This window comes from Malania oleifera, chromosome 13, assembly GCF_029873635.1.
Source record: "Malania oleifera isolate guangnan ecotype guangnan chromosome 13, ASM2987363v1, whole genome shotgun sequence".
In the NCBI taxonomy this organism is placed as follows: domain Eukaryota; kingdom Viridiplantae; phylum Streptophyta; class Magnoliopsida; order Santalales; family Ximeniaceae; genus Malania; species Malania oleifera.
In genome coordinates, this window is record NC_080429.1 from 2,928,240 (window position 1) to 2,953,591 (window position 25,352).

Here is a 25,352-nt window from a genome sequence, read left to right on the forward strand (position 1 = left end):
ATGTGTGAAACAGTGTGTGTGGCCAGTGTGTGAGGCGTTGTACGTGCAGTCTTTATCAACTCAACGATCAGAAGGTCTTTTGTGATCCCATTTTGTTAAAATTTGGAGAGCACGTACGAGATTTGTTGACCTTTGATATGGACGGTGGAGATCTGTTTCGAAGCTTTGAAAGACCTGATTTTGTAGTACTGACAGTAACTGCGTTCGGGTAACCTTTTTCCGCTCATTCTTATTTTATCGCGATTCTTTTGGGAATCCTTTTACTCTAAGTTTGTGAGCATTTTTTGGTGATTGTACTATTGTAATTTTTGCCTTTATTATAGTGAAAATTTTGTTAGGTCTCATAGGTTGTGACGCCCCGATTTTTGTACAATTTTTTTTTTCAATAATAAATAAGTACTCACTCGTCCTTAATAACATTCATAAATTGGCCACGTCAACCACTATATTACCATTCATATGACCCGACCTGCATTGGGTACTGGGTTAAAAATTATTTCATTATACAACCTAACAGCAGAATACAGTATATACATATCAGTCAGAATATAATATCCAAAGTATCAATATATATCTATATACATCACCATAACAGACTAAAAAGCAACTCAACTCTAGGGGAATTACACCTCCCCTAGTCCAGAAACTCACCCTGTGTGTCAGGGTCCCAGCTCCCTATGATCACAGAGTTCTATCATCTGACCTATCCCTGTTCCCTGAAAAATTTAGATAATTTGGGTGAGACACATTTCAGTAAGAAGGAATAAATTATTTACAGTGTGTAGCCATATGAATTCAGTTATAACATACTTTATTTTTTTTCAAAATCTGAGAAAATACACTGATATTCACATTCTCATAATCATATAGATATACAACACAAGCTTTTATAAACTTTAAAACCATTTCTCGAGTTTATTCATTTCCAACACACATAATTACCCTCGAAGTTCGTGAGAATAGGGAAGATTGCCCGCTCATACAGGTAACTTCCCTCTGCCCTAACACGTTATGCTGCTAGGAATGACCACATTCGATACCTATCAGGGCACTCACCTTATTCAGTAAGCCCTCAGGCGGACAGTTTCACTTCGCCTAAATTATTTATTTTATAAAACACACACTCTTTCATTTCTTATAATCATTTCCCATTATAACTCATTACATATCTATGTATGCATAAATTCACATTTATGTACTTTATATAATACAATAGATCACATAATTTCAATTCTCAACACATTCACGATTTCCATTCTGAGTATACCTCCCAAACAGTATCAGTAGGAACCTCACAACACAATTTCCATACTAAGCATACCTCTCCAACAACATTAGTAGGAACTTCATACACACAATCTCCCTACTGAGCATACCTCTCCAACGACATCAGTAGGAATTTCATACACACAATCTCCCTACTGAGCATATCTCCCCAACGGCATCAGTAGGAACTTCACACACACACAATCTCCATACTGAGCATACCTCCCCAACGACATCAGTAGGAAATGAATACCACCAACCCACAATTATTGTGCAGTATGTGCATATCATCAATCATATTTTAGTATCTCAACTCAATTCAATATAAATATTCTCATCATTTTTTGTGCACTTTCCACCATCTCATAATAGTACATATCATATTTCACATATTTCCACATTTCCCAAAATACTCATATCAGTAATTTGTACAATCTCATTTTTCATACAAATAATTTCTACTTACGTATAAATATCACATTTCATTATTTTCCACTATTCACATCAATCATTCTCGTTTCAATATTTTTTCAAAAAATACACATCGTTATATTTCACATTTTTCAACACATGTCATGTGCCACACAATTTTCATCCAATATTTATAATATGTTAATTTAACACTGCAAAGTATCACAATTTAATATTACTCAAATGCCACACGATTTATCTAATATTTATATCATTATAACTTTTAGGTAAAATACCATATGCTCATTTTCACATATTAATTCACAGAGTAATTCTAAAAATACTGTTATAATTTATTCCTCTAACTTGACTTACTAAGAGTCTCGTTAACATCTAGATCCTACGCCCTTGGCGCCCGAAACTCAACTCCCGTAATTTACATTTTTTCCATATTAATTAACTTATTTTTACAAAATAATACCCATCAAACCTTCCCTAGGCTCCATATATCTTAAATTAACATTTAAACTAACATTTAACAATCTCACTTAATTTCCTGAATTCTGTCCGCGGGTCTCGAAATTACACTCGTGGAACTCACCCGGATCCTAAATTTTAGAAATCCTACTTCAACCCCAGATGTTTAATATTTCAGTATTGCTAAATTAATACTAATTAATTAAAAATAAGCCCCTTAATAACCCCAATATCCCAAATTTGGGGTTTTGCCTACAACGACCCCACGAGAAATTTGTCATGCTAAACTTGTAGAGAATCATCCCTAGATTTTCATGGTGGTGTCTGACCGTCAATCAGGATAATAATTTACAAGAAATTGAGGAAAAAAGAGAAATTGGCTTACCCCAGGAGACACGCCTATGCCGCTCCCACCACCAATCCGTTCCGGTAGAAATGACGGCAACGAAGAATGGAGTCCAGCGGTATCTTTCGATTTCCGATCGGGCTAGAATCCATCACGGAACTGAGAAGAGAAGGAGAGAGAATGAGAGGAGAGAGAGAGAGTTCAGGGGCTCCTACGCAGCTTTTGTTTTGAAGACAACTCATGAAGCTTTGAAGCTTCAGGAGTGAATAATAATAATAATAATAATAAATTTTATTAATAAAAATAAAAATAAATTTAATTATTTTTTATTTTTTATTTTAAATTTAATTAATTAATTTTTTTTTTTGAATCACCCCACTAATTTTGTGTAATCATTTTTTTTTTTTGGGTTATTACATAGGTCTTGTAGTTTTTACCCTTCACATTGGAGGGGTTTCCATGTTCAAAATTGTGGTGTTCATATTGTGGTGTGTGATTTATTATTACTGTTGGTTGGTTATTTTTGCTCGTCACATATTTAATTTTTTGGGAAAGATTTATTCGTTGTGCTAGTTGTCTTGTTACTTTCCCAACAAAGACCAACCAAATGAATAGAAATAACTTTCTTGAGTGTCGAATGCATCAAATAATTTCTCATATAAATGATGATTTCTTTAAAATATGTAAGATTATTCTATACCACTAAAAATGTATAGGACCGATCAAATGAGGAATGCATCTAACTTAATAATTTTGTCATTTATATAGTATCAATTGAATTGGGTTTTAGTCAGTTTAAAAATGTAAATTGTATATATGAGATTTGCTTATGTAAATGCTCATAAAATATTTAGCTTTTATCATGTTAATAAAATGGCAAGACCAACCAAATGGATTGAGATAACTTTCTCGATACATGTGTCCAGGACACCAAATAATTTCTCATATAAATTATGATTTCTTTAAAACATGTGAATACCCATCTTTTTTTATTTATTAAATACAAATTCACGTGTTATTTGTTTCCAAAAAATAATGTGTAAGGATTGATCATTATTGAAATTTTAAGTCCAAATTTAAGTACGGAATTTTTTTGATATTACAAAAAGCGGAGACGACTACTAATATATGAAAATTTTAACTAAATTATATAAAATTTATTTGAGAACGACTTTTGGATCAATTGTAAAATTGTTCCTCTATAATCGATAGGTCATGATTTTGAGTTTAGGAAAATAATCACTTTGTACAAAAATAAGGATAAGATTGTATGTACTGTGACAACCCTTCTCCTACCCTTGTAAAACAGTAAGACATTACTGCTTTCCTATTGACATATACCATGAAATGTTTTTTGTTTACAATAATCATAAATTGTTTTGAAGGAATCACTAATGATCCGATACACGATAAGAGTATGAAAAAACAAGAAATTATCTTTTTTGACCTTGTTGGTTTATTACTAATTCTTCCATAATTTGAAACTTTTATTTGAGCTATATATGAATCTGCAAAAAAGGATTTTTTTTTTTTAACATTTGGAAGACAAAATGCATATTAAAATCAAAACATCATCAATTTCTTAACCCTATTAATAGTGGATATTAATCAATTAATACTAAGAAAGTTCATTAGTGTTTTATGCTTTAAAATAAAAATTTTTTTTATAATTTTCACAATCTTCTACTTTATATTATCTATAAATATTCTACTTTTTAATCATATTTTTAGAAAACTCCTTAAATTCCCCCGAGTTTTATAAATTCTCTCTCGATCTTAAAAGAAAAAAGGTAAATACATTAATTATATTTTATCAAATCAGTATCAAAATTCAAACAATTTGTTATCGTCTTTCAAATTTAACTTATCTTGGATATCTAATTATGAAATTATACACAACTTTCTTCTCCCTTTTTTATCCTAAAATAATATAATTTTTGCGCCCGGTCATGGCACATGCATATAGGGTGCATCCGTGATATGTCTTTAGTTAAAATATTTTAAAATATGAGTGTATTACTAATTTAATAAATTATATTTTATTTTAAAATTTTAAAAAACTTTATAACTTTCATAATCTTTTTAAGTGATTTTCTTATTTAATTATCTTTTCATAAAATTCTGTCAATTCCCTTCAAATTTGGCAATTTTCTCTTAAAAACGGGATTGATATGCATTTTTTTTCATAGAATAAGATTCAAAAATTCAAAAAATCCATTATCATCATTCAAACACAAAATTTATCATAAATCATGTAAATTTAAACATAAAAAATAAAACCAATTCTCATTTTTCTTTTTTTTTTTCTTGACAAAACATGACAATATTTCGAAGGGGGTGTGGCAAAAAAAAAATATAATAATAGTGTCAAGCTTGCTGGAAAAAAATCCGGGTCGTCAATTGCAGCGGAGATCTAACGGCTGCAATCTTTTTTTATTATTATTTATTAATGGCATTGCTCTAATTTTCTTTGGCTTGTATTTTTATTTATCTAAAACAACCAGAGTTCACCCGAGAGAGAGCCTTCAGCCGAGAGAGAAGAAATAACACAGAGAGCGTCGCACACAGGTAAAAGAGTTCAGGGGTGGGGTTTCTTGCTTCCAGCGCTGGTTCACGCAGGTTTCTTGGGTCCGTTCTTGAGCTGATTTTGGAGGAGATCGGTAAGCCCAGAGAAGTAGATCTGTGTATATGTATTCATTTCCATCATTATTAAAGGTGAGTTCACCACGTAAATGTGTTGTTGTGTTTTGATCTTGCATGTTTATGTTTTATTGCAAATCTTGTGGCTTGCTGGTTGTTGTTTGGTGAAGAAATTATTTCTTTATCAGACTTGGCACACACCACATTGAAACAAGCAGGTTTAGGTTTTGTTGTTGCTGAGATTGCTGTAAAAGAAAGAAGCAGATTTGTTTTGTTTGTGATTTCTGAAATCTGACAGGAGTTTTTTTATATTTGTTTTAAAATCTGAAAAACAAAGAATCAGCATTCAGGATTATAATACTACACTACTAAAAATATAATATTATCTATTGATTATGTTACAAATAATAATTTTATAACCCGAATCCGCACTTCTTCTTCCCCAACCCAAAAATTAGGGTTTCTGAGCCCCGGTAACCGGCCTCTTTCTCTCTCTCTCTCATCGCCATGGCTATGCAGTCCGGGATTGGCTTCTCCAAGATCCTTATCTTGGTCGGAGCAGGTGCTTCACTTCATACTCCATCTTTTCACCATCGTTTTCAATCGTTCATCACGTTAATGATTGAGCTCTTACGACGTGTTTGTCTGTGTGCACAGGGTACACCAGTACCATCTTGCTTAAAAACGGGAAATTGTCTGATGTTCTTGGCGAACTCCAGGTACTTCGAATTTGTTCTTTCGGTTTTCCACTGTCTGATGAGTTGTTTATCTGTTGGTATTTAGTTGCCTGTGGTTGTTGTCAACTATATTTTTTTTCATGATTATTCCAGTATGTTACAAGCCTTACGTTGTGTTTAGGAGCACCAATTTGGGGCCTTGAATTTGGATATGTGGAGTTGGATGACAGTCATTTTTTTCCCTGTGTGTTGTCCATTCTGTATAAATCCATACCCAAGGATTAGATTTCAATTTTTCAAAAACAATGTTAAGGAATTTAGCTAGTTTTGGAAAAAAAATTGTATCATTGAAAGTAAAATTAAGATCAAAATGAGGTCTGTAAAGATCCTCAAACCTCTCCCACATCCGCCTCATATTGTGAATGTTTCTGGGATAAATGTTTTTTTGAACTGGATGTAGCGGTTGTACCAAATCCACATGTTTAATTTGCAGTCCTTGGTGAAAGGAATGGAGAAGTCTGGGGACCAATCGGCTGACTCTGAATTTTCTGATGCCATTGCAGCTCAGGTACGTCTGAGAAAATGGGGCAGTTTTATAAATTTATTAATGGTTTGTGCGTTTATCAGAATTTGCTTGTAGGTTTGTACTAATATATTCTTTACACATATCATCCATTACCCATGCAAAAATATCCACATAAAAATCGGTAGGAGGGATTATTGTGTAAATAATTAACTTTTAACATGAGTTAGATAGGGCATGTAGAAAGCAGATGTTGGGAGAAACTTATTGTTGATGACGAATCGAGGAACACACGAAAACATGAGCTTACTCTCTTATTAACATAGAGCATTGGTTTCAAAATATTGAAAGGAAGGGGACAAACATCCATTGGGTAGTTAGTGTTAATCTTATTAAGAAGCACAGGTGACATGCAGGCCCTTATTTGTGAAGGGATCTTAGGTTTCCAAACAAAAAGCGCAAGGGGAGATGATTAACACTCATGGGTTGGATGAATGGAATGACATTTACAAGAAAATCATCGAAAGTCCAAATTGGTCCATCCAACCTGAGAAAAAATGCCCTAAATCTAGCCAACAATCAAATATAGTTGTTTGTATCTCTCACTCTCTCTTTCAAATTACTCCTAAAGAAGAAATTTCAAGCACTCTTCCCACTAGAACAGAGAAAGTTAGATTTAGGAGAATTATGGTTGGAAAGATGACTTGGCAAAAAATAAGGTGAAGAAAAATTAATGCATTCCCTAATTGATGATCCTCATTACCAATTAATAACTTCACTTAGGAAATTGAAAAATATAGACCTGGGAAATAAATTTGTACTTTTGTAGGGATTCAAATGAGTTGCATTAACCTAGTGAGAGCATCTCCCATTTGGAAGAATAACGTAGTTACTTTGGATCATGGCCTTAAATATCCAACGGAATTGTCAAAATTTTTGTTTTACAAAATTTCAGTTCGAAAGTTCCATGCATCGTCTAAAATTTAAATCACTAAATTTCAGCAATATTTGTCAAAGCTAACAATATAGTGAAATCTCCTTCACATTTAAATTTGAGATTCAACACCCACATTGAAATTTCTTTCATAATTTATCTTCTTCTTCCTTTGCTTTCTTTTTTTTTTTTAATTGAAACTAAAGTTTATTATAAAAGAAGATATGACGTATAGTTTTTACCTTTTTGAAATTATATAAAAATTGAACTTAGATATTAGCGACAACATTTTATCGATCATTACTTTTACTTTTGAAATTATATAAAAATATGACATACCTGTTTGGAATGTCTTAAAAAATAAGTACTTTTTTAGAAAAATTACTTTTTATAAATACTTGTGTCAATAAGTAGTGTTTGATTTATTTACACTTAATAAGTATTTATTTCAAAAAGTACTTTTCCAAACTTTTTTTTTTTAAAGATAACAAGTATTTTCTGATAAAGTGTTTTTCCTTAAAAAATACTTATCTGAAAGAAGTACTTATGTTAAGTAATTCTAGACTACTTTTAGATAAGTATTTTTTCAGATAAGTATTTTTCTAAAAAAGTAATTTTCTACAAGTGTTTCCAAATGATCCCTAAGACATTAGCTACAACATGTATTTGATCATTTATGTCCAAATTGTTTGTATGTATGGTAAATAATTTTTAATTGATTTATAAATTTCATTTGTATTAATTCATTATATTTAATATAATTTTGATCATTTATGTCTAAATTATCTGTATTACTGTAGTAAATATGATTTAATTGGTTTATAAATTTATTTAGGTTAGTTGAATATGTTTGATATGATTATTACGCTAAATTACACCTTACACTATTATACACCACATATATGTCCTTAATGCCCTAATCTTTTCACACACAGCCACTGTAAAATTTGTCAGATCATTATGATATAAATTTTTACCGAATATTTATTGGGGCGTCCCCTACGAGCGACGCGTTGCACTTGTACCCATCCAGGTGTAACGAAAAGTGGGCAAGGGTGGGCTAGGTCATTGCCTTGAAGCTACGCGCCGTGTTGGCGCCCGGGTACGGTATCAAATATGCGAAGGTTCTTGCATCATTCTGGACGTGGGCAGGTAAAAACGTTAGTTCGGGAAACTAGGATTAGATTAACAACTTGGACTATAGAGACACTTACGGGTAAAAGCATGAAAATTGTGGACATAATGATCAGAAGAAGAATTAATATAACTTGCCTTCAAGAAGCTAAGTTGGTGAGGGAGAAATTTAGAGAAATTGATAAATCAGGATTTAAACTTTGGTACACTGGAAAAGAAAAACATAAGAAGTAGGAATTATTGTAGACAAGAACTTAAAAGATAGCGTTGTTGGTGTAAATAGAGTAGGAGATAGAATTATAAAAATCAAGATGGTATTAGGACAAGAGATAATAAATATCATTAGTGCTTATGTTCCTCAAGTCGGCCTAGTAGAAAATCTTAAGAGATAATTTTGGAAAGATATGGATAGTATTATACAAGGCACACTAGGGATTGAAAAAATATTTATAGGAGGATATATGAATGGACACGTTGGAAGGTATAATAAAAATTATGGGAGTATGCATAGAGGATATGATATGGATATGGATATGGAGACAAAAATGAGCCTGGGGAGATGATCTTAGACTTTGCTATGCCATATGATTTTAGTATAATTAATACTTGTTTTAAGAAGAGAGAAGAACACTTAGTAACCTTTAAAAGTGGATAAAATAGAAGTCAAATATATATTTTTTAACTACGAGGGTAGATATCGTTTATCATGCAAGGATTGTAAAGTTATTCCAAGTGAAAGTCTAATCACACAACGTAGAGTCTTAGTGTTATATATATGTGTTAAAACGTGGAAGGAAAAAGATAAAATAAACTAGTGGAGGAGAACTAGGTGGTGGAACCTAAAAGAAGAAAATATATTAAAATTTGAAGATAAAATAATCAAAGATGGGGATTGAACTATAGCGGATGAGATAGATACAAATGCTCTTTGGAGTAGATTAGTTAGTTCTATTAAAAAGATAGCAAAAAAGATTTAAGGTGAATCAAGGGGAAGATTCTCGAATAGCAAAGAAAGTTGGTGGTGGGATAAAGATGTACAAAAAGTTGTAAAGAAAAAAAAAATTTGGTATAAAATGTGGAAAAAAAAGTAGAAGCATGGATAACTTTAAAAAGTATAAGGGGGCGAGAAAAGATTCAAAAAAGGCCGTTAGTTAAGTTAAATACAAATCATTTAATAATTTGTATGTTAGATTAGATACCAAAAAAAGGGTAAAGAGATATATTTAAACTTGCTAAAGCTAGAGAAAGGAAGAGGAAGGATTTAATAATGTAAAATGTAGAAAAAGTGAGGATGATATTGTCTTGGTTAAGGATGAATTGCATAATAATATGACGGAGTTACTTTAGTAAATTGTTTAATGAAAACCAAATAAAAGGTTTAAACTTAGAATTGTCAAATGAGGAAAGACTAAAAATATGAGATTTATTTGCAAAATTAGAGTTCACGAAATTAAGTTTGCACTAAAAAAGATGAAAAATGGTAAAGTTATAGGACCAGATAACATTCCAATTGAAGTTTGGATATGCTTAGGTGATAACAAAATTATATGGTTAACTAATTTATTTAATACAATTATAAAAAATTAAGAAAATTTCAAATGAATGGAGGAAAAATACTTTAATAACTATATAAAAAAATAAAGGAGATATTTAAAATTGTAATAACTATCGTGAAATTAAACTTATGAGTCATACGATGAAAATATGGAAAAGGGTAGTTGAACAAAGATTAAGGTTAGAAACGAAGGTGTCAGAAAATCAATTTGTTTTTATGTCTGAGAGATCTTTCGTAGAAGATATATATCTTTTAAAGAGATTGATGGAAAAACTTAGGGAAAAGAAAAGGGACTTGCATATGATATTTATGGACCTAGAGAAAGTATATGATAGGATACCTAGGGAATTTCTATGATGGGCTTTAGAAAAAAAGGGTGTATGTAGTAGGTATACTGATGTCATTAAAGATATGTATGATGAAATAATGACTAAAGTACGGACTATAGATGGAGAAACTAGAGAATTACCAATCACCATAAATGTACATTAAGGATCTGCTTTGAGCCCCTATCTTTTTGCTTTAGTGATGGACCAATTGATCAAGAGTATTCAAAAGGAGGTTCCATGGTGTATATTGTTTGCAGATAATATTGTATTAATTGATGAAATTAGTGAAGTAGTAGAGGCTGAGTTCGAATCATGGAGAGAAGCTTTGGAATCTAGAGGTTTTTTTAGGCTAAAGTAAGAATAAGGAAGACTATATTGAATGATGGAGGAAATTGGAGACAAATTAAACTGGAATAGATGAAAGACATAAATAACCTTGTAGATTGTGATACTTTGATCTATTATGCAATTGAAGGAGAAATTTAAGGTGGATGTAATTCAAGAGTAAGAGATTGATAAAATTGGAGAAGTGCTTCACAGTGTGCTTTGTGACGTATAATTCCCTTAAATTAAAGGTAAGTTTTATAAGACAACTATAAGACTAGATATGCTATATGGATCAGAATGTTGGGCGACAAAGAAACAAAGTATCCAAAAAGTAAAAGTTGCCGAGATTAGAATGTTTAGATGAATGAGTGGTATAACATTGAAAGATAAATTAATGAATGAACATATTCGCGGTAAGTTAGGTTTAGCTCCTATAGAAGATAAAGGAGGGACGACTCAGATGGTATGGACACTTGCAACATAGGCCACATGGTGCGCCAGTGAGGAAGAGTGAGTTAGTTACTGTGGTGGACAGTAGAAGGGGTAAAGATAGACCTTAAATAACTTGGGAGGAGATAGTGAGTAAGGATTTAATATCTCTGAATTTGTCAAAAGAAATGATTCATGATTGCATAAATTGGTGGAAAATGATTTATATAGCCGACCCCACCTAGTGGGACTTAAGGCTTGGTTTTTTTGTTGCTGTTGTTGTATGTCTTTAAGTAGTTTCTAAAGTTTCTTAATAGAAATTAATGCTTTACTTATTTCTTTCATTTTTAAAAATTAAAAATGAAATTAACATTGACATCAACATTTCCTTACTCTTGAAGCATTGAACTGAAATTGAAGAACTTGCTTTGTATCACCTTATTTTAGACAGACTTTGATTCCAAAGGGAAGTGGCAGAGCCACTTACCCACTAAGGCAATGTTTTTTAACACCAAACTTTCCATGCGTAAATCCATATACCCTCAGGCTTACAAGCCTTCTCTAGATAAACATGAATTTTGCTCTTATTCTCACCCAACTATAATCATATGAAATCTTTTATCAGCCACTCTTAACTTAGTAGCAAACTGGATATGAGAAAAAACTGGGCGCACTCTAATCCCCTTTGCCTCATCCTTGTTTGCAACAAGAATAAATCATCCTGCCCAAACATCAACAACAAGAGTGAAAAGAAAAAGTAGATATAACCCTTTCTAACATCCCTCAAAGCTCTAAACTTAGCTTCATCGTTTAGAATGACAGGGAAACTAGTCGAAGACTAGCACACTCCTCCTCTGCCTCCAACTAAAACCTTTGGAGAGTACACACAACCCATTGGGAAGACTAATCATAATGTCAAAAACGCCACTCCTACCAGTTGAAGTTACCTTAGGTAAGATCTTATAATCATCAGTAACCAAACTATGAAGGTGCTTGTTGCTACCTCATCGAATTATTTTTTTAATAACTTCAATCTAGTAAAATCCTACCAGGCTTGATAGAATGTGATCGTAAGGCCCTTAGGGCTAGGCACATTCCCCTTATACATATAGATCGCCTTCCTTAACAAAACCATTCTTCACTCTTGGAGGAGTATGGTGCTCTGCTATTGAGAAGAAGGGGCAGAACACTCAACAGCTAAGGTAGTACTCTTGTTTCCTTGTATTGTTAAAATTAAAGAGTTGGTTTTTTTAGTAGTTTGTTCAATTATTTTCAATTTTTTTAAAGTTTCTTTTTAATTAGAGAAATAATATGCATGAAATGCATATTTTTTAATTGTTGATAGACATCAAAAGTTAAGTTTTTTATTATTTTTTGATTCCTTCCCTTAAACAACATAAAGTTCATTTTTTAATTAATTTTTCTTCACTCATTCCCTTACTTTTCATTGTTTAAGGAAAGTATACACATGAAATATGATTTTTTTGGGGTCAAAATTTTAATATATTCCATTATTTTGCTCATTGTAATATATGCATGTCGCTTGGAGTCGATTTTGAAAACTGTATCCTATCTCATGATCTGATTCTTGATTCTAGATTCCCAAAATTGGAAATGTTGATTCTCAATTCATCTTGATTCTCATTTGCAGGTCTTCTTTGCGATGTTGTTTAATATAGCTGACCCAAAATAGTGATGATTATAACTGTATTTGTCACTATAAACTGTACATATCATTTGGTTAATTGGAAATAGACTAGAGAAGGCAAATATTTTTTTGAACTATATATTGGTAAGAACTTTCCAAATCATGGTACAATTTTGTTCTGGGACAGTAAATCTAGCAATCAGAAGTTTTAATTCAATATTTTCCATATCTTATATAAAAAAAGAGTATTTTTGCCTTATTGTTTCCTTTTTTGTTCATTATTATTATACTTCACCAAAGAAAGTCTCTTTTCAAATTTCAACCACATCCTCTATTGACTATAAACATGCTGTTTACACATTTCTCATTTTATTTAGTTATAAGCATCTCCCATATCATACTGTATTCTAGAGCATGTGCTATAGAGCAATCCCGTTTGCATTCCACAGACCAGAATGACCCATGTTTTAGGTATTATTTGATTGTGTTTTAAACATTGGAACTGGGATTTAGTTTCTCTATCCCTCTTTTGTGTTTTTGCTTGCATGTGGACACAGATTTTGCTTTCTATTGAATTTGGATCCATTTATCTACTGAGGGGAATCAGTTAACCTACTTAATCAAGATATAGATTTTTGTTATCTTGCAAGAGCTACAGTTATAAATATGTATTTAACAAGTATTTTGTAATTTTATTAGGATCTATGGATGCTATTTACTGAAAGTTCAACTTGACTATTTTACAGGTTCGTCGGTTGGCAATGGAGGTTCGGCAACTAGCTTCTGCACGACAGATAACTGTTCTGAATGGGAATTCTGGCCAAATTGGTATATGATATTTTATACATAGAGAATTCTTCAGAATGCAGTGCTATACAGCTTTGCTTCCTCTTTGCATATGCTTTATAATCCTTGGGAGGCTGTGCATTTTGAATCTTTAGCTTTTGGAATTTGGATAATTGCTTCCCCACAAGAAAAAATTCAATAAATTTCTTGCATAATATGCAATCTGCATCTATGAGGCACTTCACTATTTCATTATATATACATATGTATATGCATATTGATTTAACTTTTTTTCGTCTTTCACCAGGGAACATAACATCTTTTGTGATGCCAGCAGCTGCCTTGGGTGCACTAGGTTATGGATATATGTGGTGGAAGGTATGCCACTTAGTTAAACCTCTGTAAACTCCTTGTGTCTGCAACATTTCTTTGAATTTTTTGATCTAGGCAGCATTCCCCACCTCCCCGCCACCCCCCCCCCCCCCACTTTTTAGTACTTGACGGAGATTGTGTACTAATTTGCCCCGATCCCCCCCCTTTTTTTTGTGAATTTTTAGGGTCTTAAATTTTCAGATCTTATGTATGTAACAAAACGCAACATGGCAAATGCTGTTTCAAACTTGACGAAGCATTTGGAGAATGTATCAGAGGCTCTTGCTGTAAGTTTAATATGCAGCAACTGCAGATTTTTACTTGATATCTTTTACTTCAATGCTCTTTAAAGTTCCTTGTGCCCTAAGTGGGCCAATAACAAATCTAGTTTAGTTACTTAGAAGGGGCAAAGTAAATACCTTATTTTTATCACATTATTGTGCATTTCATCTGGAAGGTATTGGGAGTGAACGCTGTTTCTTCTGCTTTTGTTCTCAACCAGTTTTTTCAATTGCTACTATTATCAACAAGTTTGTGAAATGTGTTATGTAAGCTTCTTACCAAATTGATGTGTATGTTGGACCTAGTTTACACACATGTCTGCATGTTTAGGAGACTAGTTTAGAGACTTTCAAGCTGTTATTTTGCTTTAATGAATCATTGAAGAATGCATTTGTAGTCCTTGTTTACTTATGGGAATGTGTTTAATATCAAGTTCTTTGTTTTTGACTTTTTGTTTTGTGCAATACCATATCCATCTAGCGTTTTGACGTCGTTGTTAGTGTCAGAAATCGTAGTTGCTTGTAGATTGTTTAAGAAGTCAAGTTTATTATTTGTGATCACTTAATAATCGTGTAATGCTATTTTTTCACTTTATAGGTGTAAACACAAAAATGCTTTAAAAATGTTGCATGATCACCATGGGATTTTAATGTTAATGAATGAAGTAGTACTGGATCTTTCTGGTATTGTTTTCAATTTTAAATCTCACTTGACCTTCTCGTATTTCTCTCTAGCTTTTAGGCTAATAGAATTCATCATAAAATATGAGATTTTTTCCCCCTGCTAAAGGAATAACAGTGTCTTTAATGAAGAAACGCTCATAATGGCATCTTCAAAATACTAAAGACTTTCTCATGGATTCAATTATACAACAAAGGTCTCTGCCTATTAGCATAGATTATCAACATAATTTATAATACACAGCAGACTAGAATATATTACCCTTTGTCCCCCCCAAAAGCAAAGAGTTTTTATCCACATCTACTCTAAGATTTGGAATGGTGATTCTTTGCCATCAGAGAATTTTCTATTTCTCTTTCTTCAAATTAGCTGAAAATCACGTGGGGGATGGAGTTCTTTTATTAAAAAAAAAAAAGAATAGCCTTTCCCAAGCAAGAAATCCCTCTTTTATTGACTTGGATCAACAGCACCCAATTCCCAAAAGGCAATATGCTAACAATTGAAGAGTCTTAGTAATGGAGCAATAGAGGTGCTGTTGACCATCAATGTTCCCTTCTTGCAAAAGAAGCAACAGTTTATCAATACAAGGCCCTATGCAAATTACGAACACTCAAGATGCATTTCCTAGTAGCTTCCCTAGAAAAAAATGGCAACACTGATTGGAGCCTTGGACTTTGAAGGAAAATTTGCATGAATAATATGAAAATTCCTGTTTGAGTATCACATTATAAAACAATATAACCAAGAAGAAGAAACCTTTATTCAACAGATTTAACCTCACTTTATCTTTTGTTAAAAGGACACTATCTCAGACAAAGGACATGGTCTACCCCCAAGATTTCAAAAATCTGAGAGACCTCCCCTAGGTTTGGTGAAAGGATGTGGTCCTTCTGGACCTCCCTTGAGGTTTTAAAAATCCTGGAGGTTTGATTTTTGTTAAACTAATATACCCTCCTTCGATTAACCATTAAGTTAAGGGTGGGTGTAATAAGTGTCCTGGAAATCAATTGTCTAGGAAGGTTTGGATTGAAATCCCAAGGGTGATCCGTGTGATTTTTGAAATCTCAAGGGATGCTTGTATCTATTTGCCAAATCAAGTCAGTGTCTTTGCCTGAGAAGGAAATATATTAAAGAGGAAATAACAGTAACAGAAAAAGGGGGACACAATATCCTCTTAATCACCAAAAAAAAGTAAAAAAGAAATAAAAAAGTACAGCAAAGTTTATGGCTTCATAAAGTTTTACTACAGGACTGTAAAGAGGGCACAATATCCTCCTGATCACCAAAAAAAGGAAAAAAAAACAGAAAAAATAAAAGGTAAGGTACTACGGCTTCATGAATTTTTACAACTCCATAGAGCTTTTGATTGAAAGCATAAAACTCCTCTTGATCCTGATGAGCATCCCTATCATTTGATGCCAAGAAGTACTTCATCTGATAGTATGAAAATATTCCCTCACCAAATCTTTGAGTTGTTTCAGACAGTAACTTTGTTTTAGCATGCTTTGACATATGATATGGTTGTAACGGCATGTTTAGGGGCGTTCTTGTTAAATATTTATAGAACTATTTGAAGAAAAATATGATTATTTTCTTGTTATAGCTTGATGTGTTTTATGCATTAAAAATTTTCATATTCGATGACAAAGTAGCACTGCCATGCACCAAGTTATGTTCAATGTGACAATTTTCATTAATTTAAAATGAACTTTTCCTCGCTGTATTTTTGTTAAATTTATGAAGCCTGTAGCATTTAGTGTTCTCTCAATTCTTTTGTTGACCAGGCCACAAAGAGGCATTTGACACAGCGCATTGAGAACTTGGATGGAAAACTGGATGAACAAATGGAGATGTCAAAGTTAATTAAGAATGAGGTGTGCCAGCAATTGAGTTTATCTAAAGCAATTTGTATAATTTATTTCCCTTGCAAGTAGCATAGAGCAAAAGGAGTTATTGGAAATTCAATTGTTTTAAAAACTGTTGAGTTTGGAAGCAGAAATTTGCATATTCTGAGGCATTCCTGGATTTTGTAGATTCGTTTTTGTTTTCTCTAGCTATGCTTTTGTATACTAATGCTATGCATGTGCATGAGTTGTGATCCCTTTGTTGCTTTTAGTGATATACTTGTCCCTATGAAAAAGATATTTGCATTACAAAGGACCTGAACATGATTGGAATGTGGTACACAAACAGCAATTTTGTTAAAATTTTGCTGTTTGATATGCATCAGTCCATCTTCCACCAGTTCTCTATAAAATTTGAATGGACACTAATACAGATGGGCTGGAATCAATCAGATTATTTGCATATTTGTGTAGCGGTAATTAGAGATCATAGAACAACATCATGTTGCTTTTGATGATTAACTTTTGCATCACTAAATTTTTAAGAGGGTTACTTGTGAAACAGGTCACTGATGTTCGTGCTGATCTTTCACAATTTGGATATGATTTGGATGCATTACAGAGAATGGTTTCTGGTCTGGTGAGTAGATTGTCTCATTAATCTTTTCCCAAACAATTTTATCTGTTGTATGAAGGGAAGTGGCCAGTTTTGGTGAGCTTTCTCATGAAAATTGTTAAAGCATTACTCAAAATTTCATTCAATAAAAAGTTGTCATATAGAGAGACTTCTTGGGAAATACTCTACTGCAGTAAGGATCCTTTTAATAATGTGAATATTTTAGTTTCTTCGATCTGTTTTGGGGGAGCTATATTCACTTACTGGAGTTGCAATTTCTTCTCCCATCTGCAGGATGGAAAGATTTGTGAGTTGGAAGACAAGCAGGTGAGATTAGTTTGACATGTTATCTGCTTTGTCTCTTTTAAGTTTTATCTAAGCCGAAAAGAACATCTTGCTGCACAACACTAGGCATGGAAATGAAAAAAATTGATGGGCAATTTCATTATCTATGATCTGTGCTCATAGATATGATGGTCACGTGAACATGCAACTGACTCAACTGAGTGCCTGGAGCAATTCCAAAATATATATTTCCCAAAATTTGGACATGCAACATGGAAATATGTAGCATTGTAGATTTGTAAATGAAAAGTTATAGTGCAATGTGTTGTCAGCATTCTTAGAGTTTAGTAAAGTTTGGTTTTTTCATTAGTGTCTGAAAAGGTGCTAGACACTGTTGTCCCGCCAATGACTTGCATGTACTTGTTCGTGGTGTGTAGAATTCTGACTGATATTCTTCACATCCTACAGTGATAATAAATCACCTTGATTCTTTAGCATGCTGATGTGTTGGGGTTAAGCTGTATTTGATGCATTCACCTATTCATTCACCTATTTTTCTATCGTGTACACACTAACATTGTTGTTGTATCAGGATCTTGGAAATGTTGGTGTGTTATACCTGTGCAACTTGGCTGATGGAAGAAAAATGAAAATGCCTGAAGTTCTGCAGGTTGGGACAAGCATTTGTATAAATTTCATGTTTGTTGTTGTCTTTTTATTTTATTTTATTTTATTTTTAAATGACTGACTAATTTTGATTTGAGTACATTTGGTGGCTGAAAATATATTGAAGTTCTCCATGCACCTCTCCATTTAGATGCTCATTGATATTATTTTTTTCAAACCTTTATTTATTTATTTATTTATTTTTTATTGGGAGCAGGAACAGCTGAAACTTTCTGGAAGAACTCGTGGTTTTCTCACGGCTTCTGATACATTAAGTCCCAAGGTCTCTTTCTTACTTCCAAAGCATTTGTTTGTTGGTAGAATAATTATACATGGAAAGTAAATTTGAAATTGAGAATGTAATCATCTGGATAATAATGACACTTTTCTTTGCAAATTGAAGAGTAGCTTTTGTTACATGCTTAAGATTTAATGAAACTTTTCATGTGGTTATACTTTTTTATAAGGTTCTCTTTTTTCCTCTTAAGGAAAACTTCATTGTGTGAATGGGCATGGCTTGCAAGTTGGTAATGGGCCAGGAATAGAAATGGTGGTTGTAAGCCCATATATTTTAATGGAAACTCTTTTTCCACTCCACTATAATTTTTGAATTGGACTTGGCGAAGGTTCTTGTATCTAATTTGAAGTCATGCTTGAGAACGTCTATAATTAAAGGGAATTGCTACGACTTTTTGATTTGGCCATTTGAACTGAATCTTTTTTGGCATTTTCTTACAATTTTCCAAATGATTTTTACAAGGACTCAACCTTTCATCTTTACTTTTCTTTACTATAATTGCAGATGAATTAGGTGGAATCACTTTTTTTGTTCAGGCTAGAGATTCTAAAGTTAAATTTGTTTTATATGTTTTAAATTTCAAGTACCAACACAACATCTCTGATCAAAAGTACCAATTCAAATATTTGGCTTGTAAATTTTAACTTCAGTGAACATCCATAATGCATTTTTCGATACTAAGGACGGTTAGTTTCTGTGCTGTAGAACAGGAAATAAATAAGTAGCATTGGTTGTGCCATCATAGAGAGCTCTTTTCCTACAGGAAATGAACAAGAAGACACATTATAAAATGATTTTCCTTAAAAAAATATTTTAAATATTTAGGGGCATAATATTGTGTATCATATTGCAAAAAATTAGAATTTTTAAAACAAATTTTATTGTTTTCAAAGTTCCAAGTAAGAAAATTTTACCAAATAGTCAATGTATATATGTATATCATATATTCGTTGTAGTGCGTACTGTTATGTTTATTGTTTTATGGCATCATCTATAACAATACTTGTATTGTTCAATGTAATTGTCTATTGATATGTGTTTGATATTTAAGAAGGTTAAAAACCTGACATAATCAATCCTGACATGCCACTTTTTGTTTTTTACAGGGTCTAAAGGAGATTGCTGACAGTTTTGGGATGAAAAATATGAATAGGTCACTAACGGATGGCATCGCACAAGATGATCTTGATAAGTTGGATGACCAGCCAAGAAGCTTGATGAGGTTTGTACCAACACTTTTGAGTTTGGTTCTCCATTTTTGTGAATAATGTTAGATATCTCATTTTGGCATGGACCAACTTTGTACAAGTGGCTATGCAATATGGTCTAATCCACTGGGTGATTAAGCTTGGGGCCTGTAGTGTCACATGTAGATATTGCCTTTCATGATTTAAGCCTGTCCCTTACGGGGGAATTCAATATTTTTAAGTTATTCCATTTCCTAGAAAAAGGTTTGTTGCAAAAACAGTCTCATTTGGTTCAGTTTTTGGTACCCATGTCGTGTTAAATGCATGAGCTAAAATGGTTTCTATGAACTCTTATTATTATTATTATTATTAGGACAAAGACATTGACCTCTCTTGAGATTTGGCAAAAAGTCAGGGATCTCCCTTGAGGTTTCAAAAATCTCAGAAACCTCCTGTGAGATTTCAAGAATTCCAGAGACCTCTCCAAAGGTTTGCCAACAAGACACAAACCTCTCCTTGTATTTTGCTAAAACACAAGTCTTTTGAGGGTAGGTTTGTGTCTTTTTGCCAAACTTCAAGGGAGGTTTGTGGCATTTTTGAAAACTCGAGGAAGGTCCATGGAATTTTTAAAACCTCAGGGGAGGTTCTTATCTTTTTTCCTAATCTCAGGGGAGGTGAGTGTCTTTTGCCCTTATTATTATTATAAAAATGGTGATATATTAAGAATGAGAATATGCAATCAGAGCGGGGAATGGAGATACTAAGTCCTCAGAGACAAGAAAAACCAAAAATATGGAAGATAAAAAAATAAAACTAAAATCAGCCATGAAAACCCCTCTTTAAGTCTTTCTGATCATAATTCATCAAGCACTTCAAATTAGCTAATTCCCTTTGACCATTCTTCCCCTTAGATTTACCACCATCAAGCCTAACATCATTTCCATGATAAAAAAATTTGAGGCCCAAGTTATCCAACATACTTTGAGTTTGAAGGTCCTTCCCAGAAATTTCTTGAGCTGGAGTGGGCAGAATTCCATCTTTTTTTTTTTTTTGCTCTTTGCTAGAAACATCATCTGCAAAACTACTAATTCCATCTAAACCTTCTATAGGAGGAGGCGGCAAATAAGATAAATCCTCGAGATGATCAGAAGAAGGGTTGGAAGAATAACCATGCTGATCCTGAATCTGATCCAAAAGTGATCCCTTGTCACAATCAAAATCACTACTGCCTACACTATTATCATCTGAAACATCTCCTATGTCTTACTGCTTTGCAAGCATTAGTTCTCTCACCAATTGTTTCCTCCACTATACACAACACGCCTCTTGAATCTCTTAACAATTGTTTTTCTTTTTGTTTTCTCACTAGATGAATCTCAATTTTCGTCAAGATTTCTCCTTATTTCAAAACCCACTTGCACTTCTTTACAGTCATAAACCTTTTGATTCCTTGAATTATCTGAATTTGCTCCCTTTCCGGCATAGTAGTTAAAAGCGCGCCTGAGGCAACCAAGCTAGCGCCTCGTCCTTCCTCAGGCGAGGCGACCTTCAAGAGGGAGGTAGGTGCACTGATTCTTTAGGCACAGTGAGTTGCGCCTTGAAATTTTTGAACCAGCGCCAGCCCACTTCCAGCAATCCAACCTTCGACAGTTCCACTTGCACCAGCCCTAGCCCTTTGTCTTCGACCCTTCGAAGCATCACGAAACCAGCAGGAGAAATTAGTCTTCAACCAATCGATCCTTCAAAGCAGTACGAAACCAGCAAAAGCCCTTCACCTTTGACCCTTTGAAGTTCGAATCAGCGTGAGGCTTTCGTCTTCAACCCTTTGAACCAGCAGGAGCTCTTTGTCTTCGAGCCTTCAAACCAGCAGGAGCCCTTCGTCAGTTTGTCTTCGAGCTTTCGAACCAGCAGTAGCCCTTTGTCATCGAGGTTCAAGCCTTTGTGATTCATCAGGCTGCTTTTGATTTTCAAACTAGTAAGTCTTCGTCGCTGTCGCCGTCTTCTTCTTCTTCTGCTTCTTCTTCTTCAGTTCTTCTTCTGCTTCTTCTTCTTCTTCTTCTTCTTCTTTTTCTGCTGCTGCTTCTTTTTCAGTTCTTCTTCATCTTCTTCTTCTTTTTCAGTTCTTCTGCTTCTTTCCCAGTTCTGCTGCCTCCTGCCGCTGCTGCTTCTTATAATATTAACTTGCATTAAGCCTCCAAGTTAATATTATATAATGTGTAATTAATTATGTAGTTTAATGCAAGTTTATAGTTTATAATTAATATATAACATTTTTTTTTACTAAATTTTGCTGCTGTTTTTTAATTTGTTTGGAAATGCAGTATACAAACTATACATTTTTCTGATATATATTAATATATAACATTTTTTACTGAATTTAGCTGCTGTTTTATTGTACTCTTTTCTTTTGATATTGAAGATGCTTTTGGGCCTTCAGCCTGGCAATTTTATTTCATTTCTAATTTGAAGCTTGAAATCTTGCATGTGTAATTACTTATGTTGAGCTATGTTTGTTTCACTTGGAACTTGGTATTTGGTTGTCAAAATTACTATTAAATATTTTGGCATTTTAAATTCTAATATAACTATTGATGTGTTTTTATATCAATTACCCACCAAATAGGCATTTTACACAATTTTAATAATTGTACGCCTCACCTTTGTGAGGTGTGTGCCTTCTCCTTGCGCCTTGTGCCTCGGCTCCAAGTGCCCTCTGTGCCTCGGTGCGCCTTGCGCTGTTGACTACTATGTTTGCCGGCCAAAATTCCTTCCAAACCAACAATAAAATCCTGAATTTCATTCTCACAGGAATTAATGTTCTTAGAAGAAGCTCCCCCAATTTCGTCCCTGAAACCCCATGCACTAATATTCTTCTTCTGAACAGGAGAAAAATCATCCTCAAGAATTTTAGTTGAATTTTTAGAAAACAACCTTTCTAATTTCACCTCCTTGTCCTTCCTGTTTTCGGAACAGTTGCTTCTCTCCTCTTGACCACCATGGGTCTAATTTGAGGTTGAGCGAAGTGCTGATGCAGTCGCAGCTTGCTTATTCTCTGAAGGTAGATGAAGTCTCGCCAACTCACAGGTTTTAAAAGAAAGACTATGGGCTTCATTCTGCTTGGGGACTTGACATTCAATAATGATATTAAAGTCAGCAGGAAAGACTTATGGGCCTGTCGATTCAGTTGGCCCAGCTGAGGCTTGCGAACAGTAGAATCATAAATCTGATTCAGGGCCTCCTTATCCAACAGGCCCATCTGGGTTTTCTTTCTCATTAGCCAAGCCTAAAGTAGAATCATAAATTTGATTTTGGGCCTCCTTCCGACAGGTCCATCAGGGTTTTCTTTTTTATTAACCAAGCCCAAAGTAGAATCATAAATCTGATTTTGGGCCTCCTTAATTGACGGGCCCATCAGAAGTTCTAGTAGGTCTCTATTGCTGTCAAACAACCAGCCCAGGTATAAAGTGATCATCAAAGATCCACGCTCAACCTGCCTAACCTTCTTCAATCCTTCGCCCATGCTGGAAACCCTAGCCCCCTCTGGATTCAACTCCCTGCCCGGAATCCCTGCCTTAGCAATTTCAACTGATTGAGTGAATCAGGCTGAAGGACTTCCTCTTCCGTCTTCCCCCACCACAAACACACCACCTCCAACACCCTCTCAGAAGTCAAATGAACCCCAGCATCATCAGTACTTCCTGAAACTACCTGACTCCACAAACAATTCTCTGATCTTTTTGCTACCTACAGCATCAGTGTCAGGAAAAAGAGAGCTCACCAGAGCATTAACCCCCCGTTTGGTTTGCGGAATTAAGGCCGGAATGGAATCAAAATTCAGGCCCTATATTGAAGCCACCCATTGCCTTTGGACCCTTCAGGAACAAAGATAAGAGGACCTTTTGCCTCCCCATTTGTGGTGTAATTCCAGAACTTAATTGCCCTTCGCAGCAGCCAATGAAGTCTTACCCACTGATTGTGTTGCCAATTCTTCTCAAGAACAAACAAATTTGCATCTTTCCCAACTTTTTCCAATCTCAGATTGAAGGATTTTCTTCGATCTGGAATGAGTGAACCCCCACCATCAAGATCTAACCGCACCATGACAAAGTGCTATAGTGAAGTGAGAGATGGAAAGGTATTCACACGACAGAGAACCATTGCGAGAGCTGTTTAGCGAAGAAGCAAATACTTTAAGCCCGAGAGAGAACTGACAGAGGAGTTTCGATTCAACCCTTTGACAGTGAATAAGCTGCTTTGACAGAGAAGATGCTTTCAGCCTAGCCAAGATCGTCCTGGTTTCTTTAAACTCTTATATTACTGCCTAAAACATTTCCGGTGCATGGCTTTAAGTCAACAGAGTTGCGTGGCTTCTCAAGAATAAGAGCAGTAAAAGTAACCTAAAATATAACTAGGGGGAGAGTTGACATACCTTTTAGTTCATGGAATGGCAGGGATATAATAATCTATATAAAAAAAAGGTGCCAATTTAAGATGGCAACAATGATGACAATAAGCTTTAGGCCTACTAGGTGGATCGGCTGCACGAGTTCTTTTCAGCCAATTTGCCTAATCTCAGGCAATATCCTCTGACTGCTATTTTAAGACAAATGATTATGTTAAAAAATGATGTTTATTTCAACTAGCATGGAAAATACAGAAAATGACTTCTCAAATCTCACCATTATGCTTGTTCCTATACTATTTCATATTTGTTTTTGGTGAAAGATTTAACTCACCATTATTTTTGTTCCTATACTATTTCACATTAGTTTTTTGGTGAAAGATTTAGTCATAACCACTAGTTGGGATAACACTTATTTTTGCATCTTCATTTGTCTTAGAACAACATTATCCTTTTATGAAAAAACTATTATTTCCCTATGACGACTATTCCATTTTTATCTTTTTTTCAGTCCACGACGCAGAAATAATATTAGTTTGGTTTCCTTTTGGTACTAACTTCAGTATTGTTTCACTACAACTAGAGTCAATTACTCAGGATTGATGATAGTCAAAACTTTCATATATTTGTGTCCATTTCTTGTTATTTCTTTAGCTTCTTGTCATTTTTGTCATATCTCATTTGTGTTGCCTGAAATATATTTGCAGGACCGCCTCAATCAAGTGCTGATTTAGCATCATTTTAGTACAAGGTTACTTCGCTTTCTTGTTCACCTCGCCCGTGTAGATAGGTTTATCTTTCTTGGAGTGCTTTTTAATCGTATCACCAGAATAATGTGATAATAGTTCCAAGCGGATCGTGAACATCATGGCTTGCCTTGTAGTTTTTCGTCCTTGTTGATGGTTTTTTTTTTATTGATCCAAACTTCCGGTAAAACATCAAGCACTGTTGCTGAAATTGTTCTGTTGCCATAATGCACCAGAGATTTTACGGGAGCTTTTGTTGTATGTATAGAATTGGAGAAGACTCGTTTTCATGCTCTGATGGTTCTGCTTATTACACAAGGCAAATAAATCTGTCTAGCTCAGTGAGATTATTTCAGACCATGCATACAAATGAAGTTTGTACTGCAATAACAACTATCAGTATTATATATGATGTATGTTCACTTCTGGGCACTGCTGGAATTCAGTCAATTTAGAGACTGACTGGTAATATTATTTCTCTTCTGCTTGTA

The 25,352-nt window shown here is 33.9% G+C and overlaps 1 protein-coding gene across 4 annotated transcripts; it reads left to right on the top strand.

Moving 5' to 3' along the window:
- Nucleotides 1-4,971: 4,971 nt before the first annotated feature.
- On the top strand, nt 4,972-25,352 carry LOC131146180 (uncharacterized). 4 transcript variants are annotated; one of them, XR_009134260.1, is made up of 15 exons: nt 4,973-5,215; nt 5,599-5,702; nt 5,798-5,859; nt 6,311-6,385; nt 13,443-13,524; nt 13,790-13,860; nt 14,040-14,141; nt 16,602-16,691; nt 17,227-17,301; nt 17,572-17,604; nt 18,155-18,232; nt 18,446-18,511; nt 19,633-19,748; nt 24,823-25,045; nt 25,130-25,352. XR_009134260.1 is itself a non-coding variant. In XM_058095568.1 (14 exons), the coding sequence occupies exons 2-14, from the start codon at nt 5,648-5,650 to the stop codon at nt 24,842-24,844; spliced, it is 927 nt and encodes a 308-aa protein (XP_057951551.1). In that variant the 5' UTR covers nt 4,972-5,215; nt 5,599-5,647; the 3' UTR covers nt 24,845-25,352. The 4 variants fall into 4 exon arrangements, 2 of the variants coding, with proteins under 2 accessions (XP_057951551.1, XP_057951550.1); XR_009134259.1 differs by having other exon boundaries at nt 4,973-5,160; XM_058095568.1 differs by having other exon boundaries at nt 4,972-5,215; nt 24,823-25,352.